Source organism: Hyperoodon ampullatus (genome assembly GCF_949752795.1).
Source record: "Hyperoodon ampullatus genome assembly, chromosome: 3".
Lineage (NCBI taxonomy): Eukaryota > Metazoa > Chordata > Mammalia > Artiodactyla > Ziphiidae > Hyperoodon > Hyperoodon ampullatus.
Genome location: NC_136916.1, coordinates 7,236,186 through 7,251,554, shown reverse-complemented (window position 1 = coordinate 7,251,554; position 15,369 = coordinate 7,236,186). Strand labels below are relative to the sequence as shown.

General features: G+C 43.0%; 1 protein-coding gene across 1 annotated transcript in view; it reads right to left on the bottom strand.

Moving 5' to 3' along the window:
• Positions 1 to 8,898: 8,898 nt before the first annotated feature.
• Positions 8,899 to 15,369, bottom strand: part of NMT2 (N-myristoyltransferase 2) — a gene marked incomplete at both ends in the record, with an annotated part of 41,534 nt that continues 35,063 nt past the window's right edge. Inside the window, 5 exons of the mRNA XM_079699045.1 lie at positions 8,899 to 9,052; positions 10,220 to 10,390; positions 11,872 to 11,963; positions 12,060 to 12,178; positions 14,915 to 15,059. Of these exons, the coding sequence (XP_079555171.1) occupies positions 8,899 to 9,052; positions 10,220 to 10,390; positions 11,872 to 11,963; positions 12,060 to 12,178; positions 14,915 to 15,059 (681 nt within the window). The remainder of the gene's footprint in view (positions 9,053 to 10,219; positions 10,391 to 11,871; positions 11,964 to 12,059; positions 12,179 to 14,914; positions 15,060 to 15,369) is intronic.

The following is a 15,369-nucleotide window of genomic DNA, read 5'->3' as shown; positions in this document are numbered from 1 at the left end:
AAAAATGAACATGTGGAAACCAAAATTAAAAACACAATACCATTTATAATCACTCCAAGGAAATGAAGCATTTAGGTAAACACTTTAAAAAATATATACAGGATCTGGATGCTGAAAATTACAGAATGCTGATAAAATAAATTTTAGAAGACCTAAATAAATGGAGACATACCATGTTCATGGGTTGGAAGACTTGTTAATTCTCCCTAAATTAATCTACAGAGTTAATGTAATTCTTATCAAAATCCCAGCAAGGTCTTTTGTAGATAATGACAAGCTTATTCTAAAATTTATATGCAAAGGCAAAGGAACTAGATTAGCTAAAATAATCTTGACAAAGAAGAATAAAGTGGGAGGAATCACTCTACCTGGTATCAAGGCTTACTATACAGTTACAGTAATTAAGACAATGTGGTATTGGTGGGGAAATAGACACAGAGATCAATGGAACAGAACAGAGAACCCAGAAATGGACCACAATACAAAGTATCAGTATTCAGGCTATAGAAAACTTTTACAGGGAATTCCCTGGTGGTCCAGTGTTTAGGACCTGGCGCTCTCACTTCCAGGGGCCCAGGTTCTATCCCTGGTTGGGGAACTAAGATCCTGCAAGCTGCACAGCGTGGCCAAAAAACCAAAAAGAAAACCAAAAAACACCTTTTACAAATCAAGAAGACAAGGGTTGAGTGAAGTGGTTGAATTATGCCATCCTGAACAAAGGCAGTTCAGTTCCAACCAGTTTTGCCAAAGCAAAACAATATTAAACTTTGGGACACATCCCTCTCAGATGAGATCATCCAAACTGGCCTTTTCAAAACTAAGAAAAGCAATTAATCACACAGACAACAACAGAGCAGATCAGAACCCTGATTCCCCATGATTAAGTAGTAAAAGTGTGCTCTTCTGCCAGGAACAGAAGCTGTAAGAACAGCTGGTTCTGAAAGGGTGAGCAGGAAGCTGGTTCAGAAGCAGTGAGTCATGCGGGCAGGAAGGGAATGGACACTCTATGATCCTTCTGGAAAATGGACTCAGTTGCACAGTGTTCTCATACTTCTCTGTACTATCTTATCACCTTCTCTTTACCTCCACTACAAAAGTGTCAATGATGTGCTCTTGGGGGAGGAACCAGTGGGCTACTTCCTCTTCATCCATCACTGGGGCTAGATGAAACTGCTTCAGGTAACTGTTGGTTAGTTCTTGAACAGCTTTGATATCTCTTGGTTCCATTGGCCTCAAGCCTGAAGTTTTTGTAACCTGTTGGAGTGAAAACAAAACCAGTTGGGAGGGGCTTCCCTGGTGGCACAGTAGTTAAGAATCCGCTTGCCAATGCAGGGGACACGGGCTCGAGCCCTGGTCCAGGAATATCCCACATGCTGCAGAGCAACTAAGCCCGTGCGCCACAACTACTGAGCCTGTGCTCTAGAGCCTGCGAGACGCAACTACTGAGCCTGTGCGCCACGACTACTGAAGCCCACGTGCCTACAGCCTGTTCTCTGCAACAAGAGAAGCCACCGCAATGAGAAGCCCGCACACAGCAACAAAGAGTAGCCCTTGCTTGCCGCACTAGAGAAAGCTCACTTGCAGCAATGAAGACCCAACACAGCCAAAAAAATAAAATAAAATAAATAAATTTATTTAAAAAAAAACCAGTTGGGAGGTTTAAATAAGAGGAGTAAACAAACTTGGCGCCAAAGCATGATCCCCAGACCAGCAATATTAGCATCCCATGGGAGCTTGTCAGAACTGCAGAATCTTGGGCCTGCCGCAGACCTACCAAGTCAGGATGTGCAGTTTCACAAGATCCCCTGGTGATTCGTATACACATAAAGCTTGAGAACCACTAGTTTAGAATATAAGCTACACGACATGTTCTATCCTATCTTTGTGTACCAGGTCTTTGGTCAGTATTGCCCATGACCCAGACAAAACCAACGGGAACACTACAAGTTCATCTATATCCCCATGCCAAGAACTTTAACAGCCTACACGACAGGGCAGAACAATCTCGGCATGTGTTCTGGAGGATCACGCTTTTAAGACTGCCACGTCTGACATTTTGAAAACACAGTCGAAAATGGCTGAGAAACTTTTTGTCCGATAGCCCGTGGAAAAAATGTAGCTCTTCTGTTCTCGTGAGCAATAAAAATGAAAGAAAAGTAAAAATCATATCGGTCAGCATGGGAAGGGAAGCATTTTAATTGCCAAGAATGAATGGCTGGTTGCCAAGTAGTGGCCCTGGTCTCTCATGCCATCTATGGATTAAAAGGTGATCGGGATAGGCATCTGAATCCATCATTCCAGAACATCAAAATTTTTACATTAGGCCATGGAAATAACAAACCTTCAAAGTCAGGACAAGTCCCTATTTGGATCTGTTCAAGTCTTATCCTTAAAAGAGCTCCAGACAGCAACTATAGGAAGTGTACAGACACCAGGACACTTGACAACAGAAGTGAGAAAGGTCACTACATTTGCTTGTTTGTACAAAGAAAAAAACTTAATACTTACAAATACAACTGTATTTTTCCAGTTAACTCGATACTTTTTTCTTGAAGAAATACTGGATAAATTTTAAGTGACAAATAACTTGTATATAAATAGTGCTAGTCTATCTTTTCTGTCCTAAATTACCACTAAGTACTTTTAGATTTTTTTAAATTGAAGTATAGTTGATTTATAATGTGCCAATCTCTGTTGTACAGCAAAGTGACTCCGTTATACATACCTATACATTCTTTTTTTATATTCTTTTCCATTATGGTTTATCACAGGATATTGAATATAGTTCCCTGTGCTATACATTAGGACCTTGTTGTTTTATCTAAGTACTTTAAAATTAAAAACTGCCTTTAAAATTAGATCATCACAATTCCTGCATGCCCTCAGACTAGTGGTAGGGGAGAAGACCAAGGTGGAAAATGGGTGTTCATCTTGAGTGTCGGCTCTGATGGATGTTAGTAGTTGTGCTGAGGTTTCTAATATTCTGTGACAAGAACCGCAGATTGATTACTGATTCACTTTGGGAGGAGACGGGCTTTGTGTTTACCGACCCAGCAGTCCTTAGCTGAGTATGTACTATGTGCCACTCAGGATTTATGAAATCTACAAAGACGCAGTAATGCAGCTAAAATAGTTTAATATTCTAAACTGAGAGAATTTAAGTCCTTGACATTTAATAGAGAACTCATACTTTTAGTATTTCTGTGGATCTCAAAGCCAAAGGACCTGAAATCTCCAGGCCCCAGGTTCCACCCAAGGCTTAACCCTTGGTTAATAATGGCCTGAATAGGTGTTGAATGAATGAATGAATTCCTAGGTTTTTAGCACAATCATTTACCCAATAAGGTGAGGTGAAGGCTGCAGACACGGAAAAAAGTCACTGTCAGCTCTGAAGAGATGATATTTCTACAGCCTGGCATTCAAGTACAAGCCAGGAGTGAAACTGTATTTTTCTTTGTTTCCCTAAGCCAATTTTAGTTATTCAGAGCATTTCTACACTGCAATTCATGGGAAGAGGGAGCCTATGCGATTGCTAAATGGTGTTACATGAAATAAATATACATTTCTAAATGCTGGTAGAAGGCCAAAGCCATACCAAATGTATACTGCAGTCATTTGAAAAGATTATTTTTCACTATGAGGATGACCTTGATACATTTTAAACAGCCTTTCTCAACATCAGATTGCTCTTTCTCTTGTTACTGGTTCAGTAAGAATCAATAATATCAAGCCATCAGATTAACTAATGAAAGCAACAGGATACATCTTCTCTGTTCATAGAGAACATTCAGAAATGAAGACTGAAGCTTGCCAACTCCTTTTTGGAGCAAAATATGCTTCTGCAGCACAGTTCTTATTCACTGAATTTTCATGTTGTGTAATCACTAAAATCAACATCCTTTTTGCCCAGAAGACACCCTTAAAGCAGCAGTTCTCAAATATTTTGTTCTGGGACTTGGTTATGCTCTTAAAAATTATTCAGTACGCCCAAAGAGCTTTGCCTACATGGGTTATATTTATCCGTATTTATCACATTAGAAACTAAATTAGAAATTAAAAAAAAAGAATATATAAGCTCACATTCCATAGAGCCTCTGGAAGACTGCACAGCGCGCTTGTAAGACAATGAAATGAAAGATGCAAATTATACTTTTGTGTTATTATAAAAAACTGACTTCACAGGCCCCCCAAAGGTTTCTGGGAACTTCCAGGGATCCCTGGACCACACTTTGAGAACTGCTACCTCAGGTCTCTGAAGGTCAGAAAAATGGGTAGTAGAATTTAGATAAGGAAGACTCAGTGAAAACAGTATTGTTGGGCTTCCCTGGTGGCGCAGTGGTTGAAAGTTCACCTGCCGATGCAGGGGACACGAGTTCGTGCCCCAGTCCGGGAAGAGCCCACATGCCGCGGAGCAGCTGGGCCCGTGAGCCATGGCCACTGAGCCTGCGCGTCCAGAGCCTGTGCTCCGCGACGGGAGAGGCCACAACAGTGAGAGGCCCACATACCGCAAAAAACCAAACCAAAACAAAACAAAAACAGTATTGTTTGGCAAACCGGCAGGGAGAAAACACATAAACTTGGTAATTTCCAAGCACTTCAAACAAGTTTTTACAGGAGCATCAAAGCAGGAGAGAACATCAGACTATATCCAGCTATAAAAACATCTAAGGTCCCAGAAACAGGGGAAGAATATTTACTTTTGCTGATTAACAATGGCTTATGTGTCTCAGAGCCTAAACTTGTTTCTTTCTAACATCAGAAAGTCACATCCTCTCCAAGAAATCTACAGAAGCACGAAATAAATTTTAAAATATAAAATTATATTTTAGGGAGTTCCCTGGTGGCCTAGTGGTTAGGATTCCGGGCTTTTACTACTGTAGCCCAGGTTCAATCCCTGGTCAGGGAATTGAGATCCTGCAAGCTGCGCAGCATGGCCAAAAAAAAAAAAAGAATTATATTTTATATAATAGCTGTTGTCTTCAGGAAGAGGTGGGGGAAATGTTATACCTAGATAAAAATTTCAGCTTTGGCATAATCTGAAAGAATCAAGTGGCAATGTTTTCTGAGACTTCAATGAAAAGCAGAAAAAACTTCCAGTAACTGAGAAAATCTTAACTTACATAAACAGACTCTATTTCTGAATCAGATACTTTCCCACCATCCAACTAATATGCATTACTTGTTGGTCTCTATATGCACTGAAATCTGTGTAAAATCTGCTTGTAAGTACATAAGGAAACAAAGCTCAGAGCCCTGTTGAAAAACAGAAGCAGTGCCGTTCTCTGTCAAACTATGTGGTGTGAACTGATTTGGAGCTAAGATTCCATAGCAGAGATGTCAGCAATGATTATGATTATTTATTTGATTTAAGAAGAAGCAGTAGGACATTAAACACTAAAAAAAATCAAGTTACTAAATCGAGAACACCTGAGGCTTAGCATGTCTTCCTAGGCGTAAAGTTCTTGCAACACAATGTAAAGACACTGGGAGATTAACCTGACTCCTGCTAGAGCACCGACCAAACAAACAAACAAACAAAAAAACCGCAACGTGGTTTGGAAATTCTCAACACCAAATTAAAAACAAACCAACACTGAAAGGGTAGGAAACTGTGTTCCTCTTGGGAAAACCTTAGTCTCGCAGGTAACAGTAGCTAATGGCATGGGCCCCGGGGATGGTTCTGTCCTGATTGGAAGACTCTGGGCAAATCAATCTGGTGTCTCAATGTCCTCTTCTGTGATTGGGGACAATGACCCGCCCTCTCTGATCGGTGTAGATAATAAATGAGATAATGGATGTTAACTGTCTGGTATAATGCTGGCTGCAATCAATGTTGACTTTTATAGTCAGACGTCCACAGCAAAGACGTAAAGCCGGCACGGTAAGCAGAAACGGGCCTGGCAAATCAGAAAATGAGATAGAATCAAAGAGCAAAAGCTGTATTCAGTAAGGTTCTTGTCTTTACGCTTCAAGGTACAAAAATGTTCTTAAATGATGCAGTTGCCAGCGGGGGCATCATCCATCTGGGCCCTCGGGAGAGAAGGAGGTCATCTGGTATATTCTGCCTCGTCCAGCTTCTAACTCAGGAGCTGACACCACGGTGGCTGCTGGAAGCACCTTCCAATTTTCCAGTGTCTCTACTTGCATCTCTTCTATCTTCTCTCTCTCTTTTTTTTTTTATATTAATTTACTCTTTTCTTTCCTTCCCTATGACTTAAAAGGAGGAAGGGAGGCTGGAACACACCAATGAGAGGTGTTTGGACCTTGACACTCATCCCTTCCTGCCTCAACCTGGTCTCTAATGACAGCACAGTGAGATGTCTGGTTGGACTGGGCCTTGGTGCCCCCAAGGCAGTTGTATTAGAGGTGAGGGTGGTGGCAAAGGGACCTCACGGGAGAAACACGGACGTCTAGGGCCTGCCTGCCAAGTCCTCCACTTACTAGTGACAGGCCCTGGTCTAAGCATCAACCTTCACAAGCCTCAGTCTTTGCATCTGTATGATGGGGATAAGAATACTGACTTCAAAAGGTGGTTGGAAGAATATACTGAACAATATACGTGACAGCACTTTATAAACTTCAACTTATTAGGGAAGAAAAAAGGCAATCACCATAGCAACATGGCCGGAAGAGGACTGCTCCACCAAGGAAACTAGGTCAGCCACAACCAAGATGCCAAAGTCTGGTTTCACCACCAATGCCCGACCAGCGATTTATCACCAACTTGTCAAAACTTTGTTACCTATGAGTTGATGGATGCTTGTACAAAAATATGGAGGCTGACGGACAAAGTCAAGTCAAAAATAACTTTCAGTACCTCTAACTCTAATCATCCTGAATAAACCAACAACAGCTACTAAAATTCCTTATTCTTCATTCTATGCTAGGCAACTATGTGTAAGGGGGCACTTTCCTTACCCACAAGCTAGACAGGTTTAGGCTCAAGAAACTTAAATCTGGGGAGACCAAAGTAGAACAGCATTTGCCCCTAGTGAAAAAAGGAGGCACGCCTCCAGTTCTTATTTCAACTCGCATACGGCAAAGTATCTGACAATCGGCAGGGAGGATGTGGAGAATCAATGGTGTCTTGCCTTGCTGTGCACTGTGCCTCTCTTGTGCCTCTTTATTTCTCAGGGCCACTTGTGCCTCTACATGACTCTGTCCCCTCTCAGTGGATCTGGGTTTCGGCCACTAGCAGAAATTATTTCTAGCTGATCAGTAAATTACGGTGGTCATCATCATGGTGTGACCCCTCAGAGCAGTTTCCTGCATCTCCATTTCAGTGCACATGTCTCCGTACACTTACCTTCAATTCTGTCACCCCAACTTGAGGGGGCCTGGTCCTTCTCCCCCGGGACACGTGGACCCTCCTTCATTATGTCACCTGTGCTTTTTATTTATCTCTGTTCTGATCTATGTTCCCCCCTCTGTCCTTGACCTCACAGATAGGCAGTGAGTTCATTAGTTCGAGCCCCACTGTCTGCAACTACAGCTTAGGCAGAAGGGAGACTGTGCCTTCCAGGCCCTCTACCAGGTGGTGAAGCCCCAGAATGACGACCCTGACATCTCCAACACCTGGTTTCCTTCACCTCCACTTTTCTCCGTATGAAATTCTGCCTGAGTCAGAAATTAGTTGATTCTGGTCTGTCACCAGAAAAAAGACATCAATTCCTGCAGCCGCTGATCACATGCATTTGGTAAACACACAACCGGCCCAAGACAAAAGGCACTAGAGTTGGCTGCACCTTCCACAGGTGAAGTCCTCTCCTTCTTTGGGAGGAACATGGCTATAGCGCACAAGAATCCCTCAATCGAGTTAAAATATCTACTACAACCCAAAAGAAAGAATAGCTCTGACGAAATCAAAACTTTACACAGAAGATCCCATCTTTGGCGGACAGATTCCACAATGGCCCCAGTGATGCCTGCCCTCCTGGAGTTCATGTCCCCGCCATCCACTTGTCTCGAGTGTGGGTGGGGCCTGTGACTTGCTTCTACCCAATGACATACAGCAACAGTGATTCCACTTTAATTGATTACGCAGGGTCCTAACTTCCATCTTGCTAGCAGATGCTCTCTGTAGACTCTCCTCGTTGGGTTCGATGAAGCAAGCCGCTGTGCTGTAAGCTACGCTACAGAGAACCCCAGCCGACCAGGAGCTGAAACAGCCTCAGGCCGATGGCCAGAAAGGAACCGAGGACCCCAGGCCAACTGCCCACAAAGAACTCAAGGCTGCCAACAGCCATGTGAGCTTGGAAGCGGATCCATCCCCGGTCAAGTTTTCAGAGGAGGCCCCGACCCTGGCTGACACCTTGGTGACAGCTTCATGAGAAACCCTGACGCAAAGGCCTCAGCTAAGCAGTGCCTTGATTCCTGACCCACAGAACCCAAGAGATAGCACATGTGTTGGTCTGAACTTCTCCATTTGTGGTAATTTGTTATGTAGCGATAGATAATTCATCCACCATCTGAGCCCCAAATAAAGCTAAGACTGGTAAGCACGTTTACATTTCCACTTATTAGGAGACAACTGTTCACAGTGGGAATTTACTACTTTAAAAAGATGCTAATTTAATGAGACATTATTTCCTCTCCCCGGGTTTCTTCTTTAAACCTTATTCCTTAGTTCCATGTGTTAAGATATCAGCAGAAGCCTCAACTTTTCTTTCCTCTTCCTAAACAGAATATAAATACTCAAAACTTCAATACTTACATGTCTGGAATTTAAGCCCTTCCAACCCCAAGCTGAAGAACTTTAAAAAGCCTTAAAAAAAAAAACCACCTCCTTTTTTCTGGCCCCAGAGTTCTATGCAGTCTTTTTAGTTGTATATTCACATCCTCAGACCCATGAGCCAGTTTTTGGCTTCCTGCAAATAATTCTTTTCTACATTAAAAGTTTCAGTTATTAACAGCTTTGAAAAACTGCAAATTATTCTTACTTACATCTGGAAGTCTGTACAGCTTCATTGTTCTCTGCAAAGTCATATTTCTACTCAAGTGAGAAAATTTCACTTCTACCAATTTTCTGGGGTTTAGTGATCGATGCCAGTATCTGGAATACAATACAGATTTTAAGATCTAAGTGATTTCTAACTCTCCAAGTTTTTAACCTTTGTCTAAGCTCAGCTGTTATAGAAGCATTGAATGAACACTTATGTTGGGCCCAGAGCAGTGCTGGGTGCTGGGCCTCTTCCTATGCAATTATTTTATCTGTCATTTTTGACCTCTAAATGATGTCCCAGTTATGTTCCTTTGTTGTTTGTAACCGTCCATCTCTTTCAATAAAGAGAAATCTTAGAAGTGCAGAAGGAATATTGATAATGCTCAGTCTGTAAGTATTGAATGAGCATCACAGATTCTAAGATGGCAAACCAAAAAGTTTAAAAACATGAAAAAACTCTCAAGTTTAGTAGTCTTCACATTTATATAACACACACCAAAGAAGACAACTTTTTGAAAAACAAGCTTGAATTTCTTAAGTGTTTCTAGTTTAGGTACTCAGATAAATGATTATATTAAAATAACACCTGTGAAGTCTTAGTTATTCTGTTTATTTATGAATAAGTTAATAGGAGAGAGTCATTTTACAGTTTTGTCTTTTATACTCTGTTTTCCTGAAGTTTCATCTTATTTGAGTCAATAAAAATAACAGAGGGAGATAAACTCTTTCTGATGCTCTAGGAACAGGTGAGTCAAGTGACAATCTGATAAACAATTTTCTTACTAGATTAACCTTTGAAAGCTTGATAAAAGCAGATGAAGAAATAAAAACAGCTTTAGCCTTCTTATTACTCTTAGCAAACGAGCATGAAAAATGGGTTTTTCAGCTGATGTTTATCAAGCTTTTGGAGCAGTTCCTGATAGCACTGGTATAACACTGAGTGTTAGAGAAGGAAAGAAAATCGTACTACAGGGCATCTCGAGATAACTGATGCCCTGGGTTTCCCAAGGCAGAGACTATTCTTTCAAATGGAAGAGACAGAGAAATGGAGATGCAGCACCATTAGTATACACGTGACTGTGGGGTTTACTGCAAGAATACTGGGCTAGTGGTTCTTGGTTCTATCTCCATCTCTGCTACCCACCAACCGTATCATCATGGGTCAGCCGAAGTCCCTCTGGGTTACTCGGGTGGAGACTACTACTTGTAGCAACATGGCAGGGAGGCTCAAAGCGTTAGGTACAGGTGATATGCAAGATAAAGGTGGGATGCTATTACCTGCATGTGGCCACTGGCTTTGGAAGAACCACTCCAGCAGTATAAACGGCCTGGAAAATCCCTTCCAGGTTCACTCTTCTGGTTATTTCTCGAATCAACACTGGGGCTACCCGTTTTGATCTCAATTTCTTATGAACACAAAGAAAGTTGATTTCGACCATCTTCTTCATGCTAAGAAATAAAGGTGTTGAACGTTAGAGCCAGCGTAAGAGGAAAACATTTTCAAAAAACAAGACAACACCTATAACATTTCAAAGAATAAGAAACTGAAAGTCCTCCTTTAACACAATATTTAAGAAAAATATTCTATCTTTTAGATATTTCACAGATTCAGCTATTTTCCATACTCCCCCACCAAAATGATCAAAACTCCAGGCTGTGGAGATGCAAACTCTCTTGTTCTAAATACATTTGAGAACTTTGGTCTCTTCTGAATTTTCAGTGTAGAAACTGGATCAGCTGTGCCTCAAAGTTTCTATATCTGTTTTTCCTGTAATGTATACAATTACGACAATAACTGGGTCACCCAGATGCAGAATCTAATAGGACGTTGCTTTGGAGCATAATGCAATACCCAGGATCCCTGGGAAGTGCCTCGACCGGGCCAGAGCTGGTGCTTTTCTGAGCGACAATAAACCTTCTAGAGCTTCAAAGCCCATCCTCTGCTCTGGTTCCAGATATGCAGGCATTTCATTGGGCACAAAATATTCCTTGAGATCAAATGCTTTTTAGCAGTAAATAAGCTCACCCAGTACATTGAAAGGTGAAGAGACCTATTACGCATTAGATCTTCACGTTTCATAACTGTATCTTTGACTTTCTGGGCTGAGGACCCAGAGCAAAAATGGAACAGACATATCCTGTGGATAGAAAGACTTAAAAAGAATCCCTCGAGTAATTTTTTCCCCAGAGACAATTCTGAAATACCTATTTACAGTTTTGTTTTTTCTGCTACGGACATATATACATACCTGTGTGTGCATGTGTGAGATTGGGAGGCAGAGAGAGAAAAAGAGACAGGGGAAAATACAGCTCTTTTTTTTTGGTCACTGTTCACAACCTGTTTTTTATGAATTATTTTTAACTTTATTTTTTAGAGCGTTTTAGGTTCCCAGCAAAACGGAGCAGCAAGTGCAGTTTCCATACACCTCTGCCCTCCCCACGCACACAACCTCCCTCATCATCAGCAGCCTGCATTCAGTCATTTCAAAAAGCCTATTCTAGGGGATTCCCTGGCGGTCCAGTGGTTAGGACTCCGCGCTTCCACTGCAGGGGCCGCGGGTTCCATCCCTGGTTGGGGAACTAAGATCCCACGTGCCGCGCGGCACGGCCAAAAACAAAAAGAAAAAGCCTATTCTAACCACAATTCTTGGAGAAGCAATGTATCAAAACTGACAAGCTTCACTATGTACCTGTCGTAGATCCGAATGTTCGCGGGAATGGCGCTAATGAACCCCACTAGTTTTTTGTTCGAAGACACCCTGACTCCACAGTGCCACTGGAGGAGCCAGCCTGGGGGACGCAGAGCCCTGAAGTCAGTGCGGGAAAGGAAAACAGGTGCGGTGAGTGTCCAGGAAAACAGGGACAGACAGAGACAGGCCGACCCCACCTCGCCCTGTCCCCAGCAAGCACATGTAACCGGCGAGACTCACCACAGCAGGAACTCGGGCGAATAGTCAAACCGGAACATGTTGTCATCATCCTCCACGTAATTCTCATTCAGCAGGGTGTACAGCTCCCTGAGCTATGAGACCAAACAAGCGTCCTGCCTGTGATGCTTGGGACCAACGCAGAAGCAACCCACGCCAAGTCGGGGACCAAGGTCAAGGGTTTTACTCACCACTTCGGCGTTACCCAAATCTAAAGTGTCCCACATAAAACCCTGCGGCAGGGAATACGGTTCTTGACGCACGTTTTCTTTATCAGCTTCAATTGCGCCATGAGATGTTATTACTTCATCTGGGACGGGGAGGAGGGGATAAATAAAGACAAAAAGAGAGACGATTCAATTACAGAGTGTCCCGAGGATCCAAAATGGTCAGTTATAGGAAACAAAAGTGTGCTTAGGGCTCTTGAGCTCCACATAATCCTTAAAAGTACTGTATCGTTTCAGCTGCTGCCAGCGTGAAGCAGGGTGGTTACGCAGGGTGGAGGGTAACTGCTAGTGGACCAGTTACAGGAGAAATCCTCTGTCATCCACTGGCAAACTGGACATTACGAAACAATGGTGACTTCTCAGTCCGAACTCCTAGATTACAGATTAATCACAGCACAACTGCCGGCGACACAGGCTTGATATGACCGCCTTAGAGATGTTTTCTGTTTAACTGCTTTTTCAACAAATGGGGGCCAGGGCTGCAGTGACGTGACCCCTCCCAGGAAAATTCAAAATTAATCTCAGGACTGTTTACTTCTGTCTGGGCTGCTGGCAGCACAGTTCAAGCCATCAGTGTCTCCAGCGATTTCCACAAAGGCACCCTTTCCCACTTCTTCCTCCGGAGCTTCCCAGTGAGGCTGGGATAAAATCCAGGCCCTTGACCGGGGCCACTGCTTGCCTGGCCACCGTCGACACACCCAGCCCTGCCCTCAGGGCTTCGGGCCCAATGCCCTCCCTCGGACTGGGCCTCTGCCCAGAAGGCCCGTCCCCTGTCTTTCACACGGCTGGCCACTGGCATTTTTTCAGCTATAACCTTACACATAATGTCCTCACAGCATCCTCCCCGACTAAAGCTTCTTCCTACGTGGAGTATGTCCTCCCTGCCAGCCCACCGTTTATCCTACTTTCCCACCACTGTTTCCCGGGTCTGCGCCCCAGTGCCTGGCATTTAGTGGTAGACACTCAATAAATATCTGCTGAATAAATGAGCTTCAGGTACAGTTATTACCATCACAGACCTTTTCACAGGGGGGAAGTCACAGGGTTTGTACCAGCCCCAAGGGGGTTCTTCTTCTCTATTTCCTAATCCCTAACTCTGCACGTTCACCTTATCTGCACTCCGCCAGCTCATCCCCAAGTGAATACCTCAGGCTCCAGGGTCAGCCCTAGGAGCCAGATTCCCAGCTGTTCCCCTGGGGTTCCTTGGGAGTTGCTCAGGGCTTGGCTGATCCACACACCACCACCAGGGGCCCACCCCACGCAAGCAGCTCCAAGCAGCTGGGTGTGTTTGACTGAACTGGGACGTGGCTCTGGAGAGAAAGGAAGAAGCAGAGTCTCCCTGACTTTCAAACGTTCTCCCCGACCTCAGGCTCCCTCTTCCGCCATTAACCTGGTGTTGCCTTAACTGAGGTATGTAAAGAACATTCTAGGAACCCGAGAACACGGCAGGGATTTAGGGGAGGGGCCGAAACGAGGTGAGCGGCAGGGCAATCTTCCCAGAGAGGTGCGCTGGGGTGAGGTGCCAGCTGGAAGAGAATTTTCTCCCCTGGGCACTGACCCAAAAGCCCCCAGCAGAATTTAGCCAAACCCAATACATTCAGATCAATAAATCTACACCCCTGTAGCTACTGGTCACTCAACTCAATGTCATTTAAAATCCAGTAAATTCATTCTAGAGGGCCTTCCTCCACTACCAAATAATTTCTAGAGCCTGAAAGAAAAAAAATCAAGCAAAGATAATTGCTTTCTTCTTTCTTTCATGCTCTGAAGCTCATGATTTTGAAGCTGCTTGGCGTGGGCATGGGTGGAAAAGGAATGGTCACTTTTAAAAAGTTTGAAACCCATTATTTGAAGGCACAGAGAAGGACTGTTCCTTGCTTTATATTTGTTAAAACTGATTATGTGTACATAACTGGGCTAATAACAATTTGGGATGGCAATGAATACCTTCTATTATACAGATTTTGGAGCTGGAACTATCCAGGAAGAAAAATATGGAAATAATATATGGAAATATGTATCTTCATATAAACATACGACAAAGCAGCAGGTTTAGCTTGTAATACATTGAAAAACATTTTTATGGCATTTATATCATCTTTTTTCTGGCATAATGTGAAAGAATAACAATGAAATTATTAAGTTTCTTTATTAATTATTAAATTATTAATTTAATACTTATTAAATTATTAAGTTTACAGAACCTTAAGTGGTAAAAGTTTAAGTGAAATGTGATGGAGCAAGCCGGGCACTGAGGGAAAGAGGCCTATTACAGATTTCTACACGACCCAGAGCACTTACGAAGGCCTTCATGGGGTGTCCCAATTCGCTTATTATACTGGAACGTTATCACATTAATAATTAACAACATGGGTGAGTGTTCAGAATCCTATTGTTAAACAGAGCAAAATTTTCCATTTCAGTAAGATTTAATAGGGCAAATTTTCTGTGTCTTTTGGGATAACTGAGGTGTGAGATTGCTAAAAATTTATGCAGAAGAAAAACCACTCCATGAAGATCAGAACCAAAAAACTGGGGGTGGGCGAGACCCCTTTTATATACATATATTTAACACACGAATGTTTGAAGTGTGGGGAAACTAGATTTTTTATAGGGACAGGAGTTAGATTAAAATTGTTGGTACTGAAAGCCAATGTCGCCACCCAACACTTATTTTAAGAAGAAAAATATGACTTTTGTATAAATTTCGAATCTGTGGTCTAAAACAAATCATATACGTGAAGTAAAGTCTCTTTTGTGTTTTTTTGTTTGTTGTTAACCCAGCTTTGTTTTGGGGGGGAAAAGGCAGAAAAGCTTACTTAGTTTGGGTACCGGCTGTGTGTCCCAAAACTGGTATCTGTGTTTGGCAGCCTCATCAATGTTCCTGGCGGGGCCCTGGCATGCGGATAACAGCTCCATTGCCCTCTGGATATCCTGCAACTTCTGCATTGGAATGGTGGGATTCTACAACAGCAAAGACACACAGACACAAAATATGAGGAAGCTGCCACTGCTCCCAAACCTGGGGCAGGTCCACGTGCACCTGCACTGGAGACTATACGGCGTTCGCTGGAAAAACGCACAATCCTCCTCTAAGCCTGGCCCTTGGGTTCAAGTATGCTAACGTATGAGAATATAAGCAAACGTATTAGGTTGAAGGCAACAACAGTCCTATGGCTTCAATGGGGCTCTGACAGTCTGGGAACTCTCAAGTAAACTGAACCACTCTCGGCTTCCATTTCCCACCCATCTGCAAAGGGTCCTCGGTCCTCAC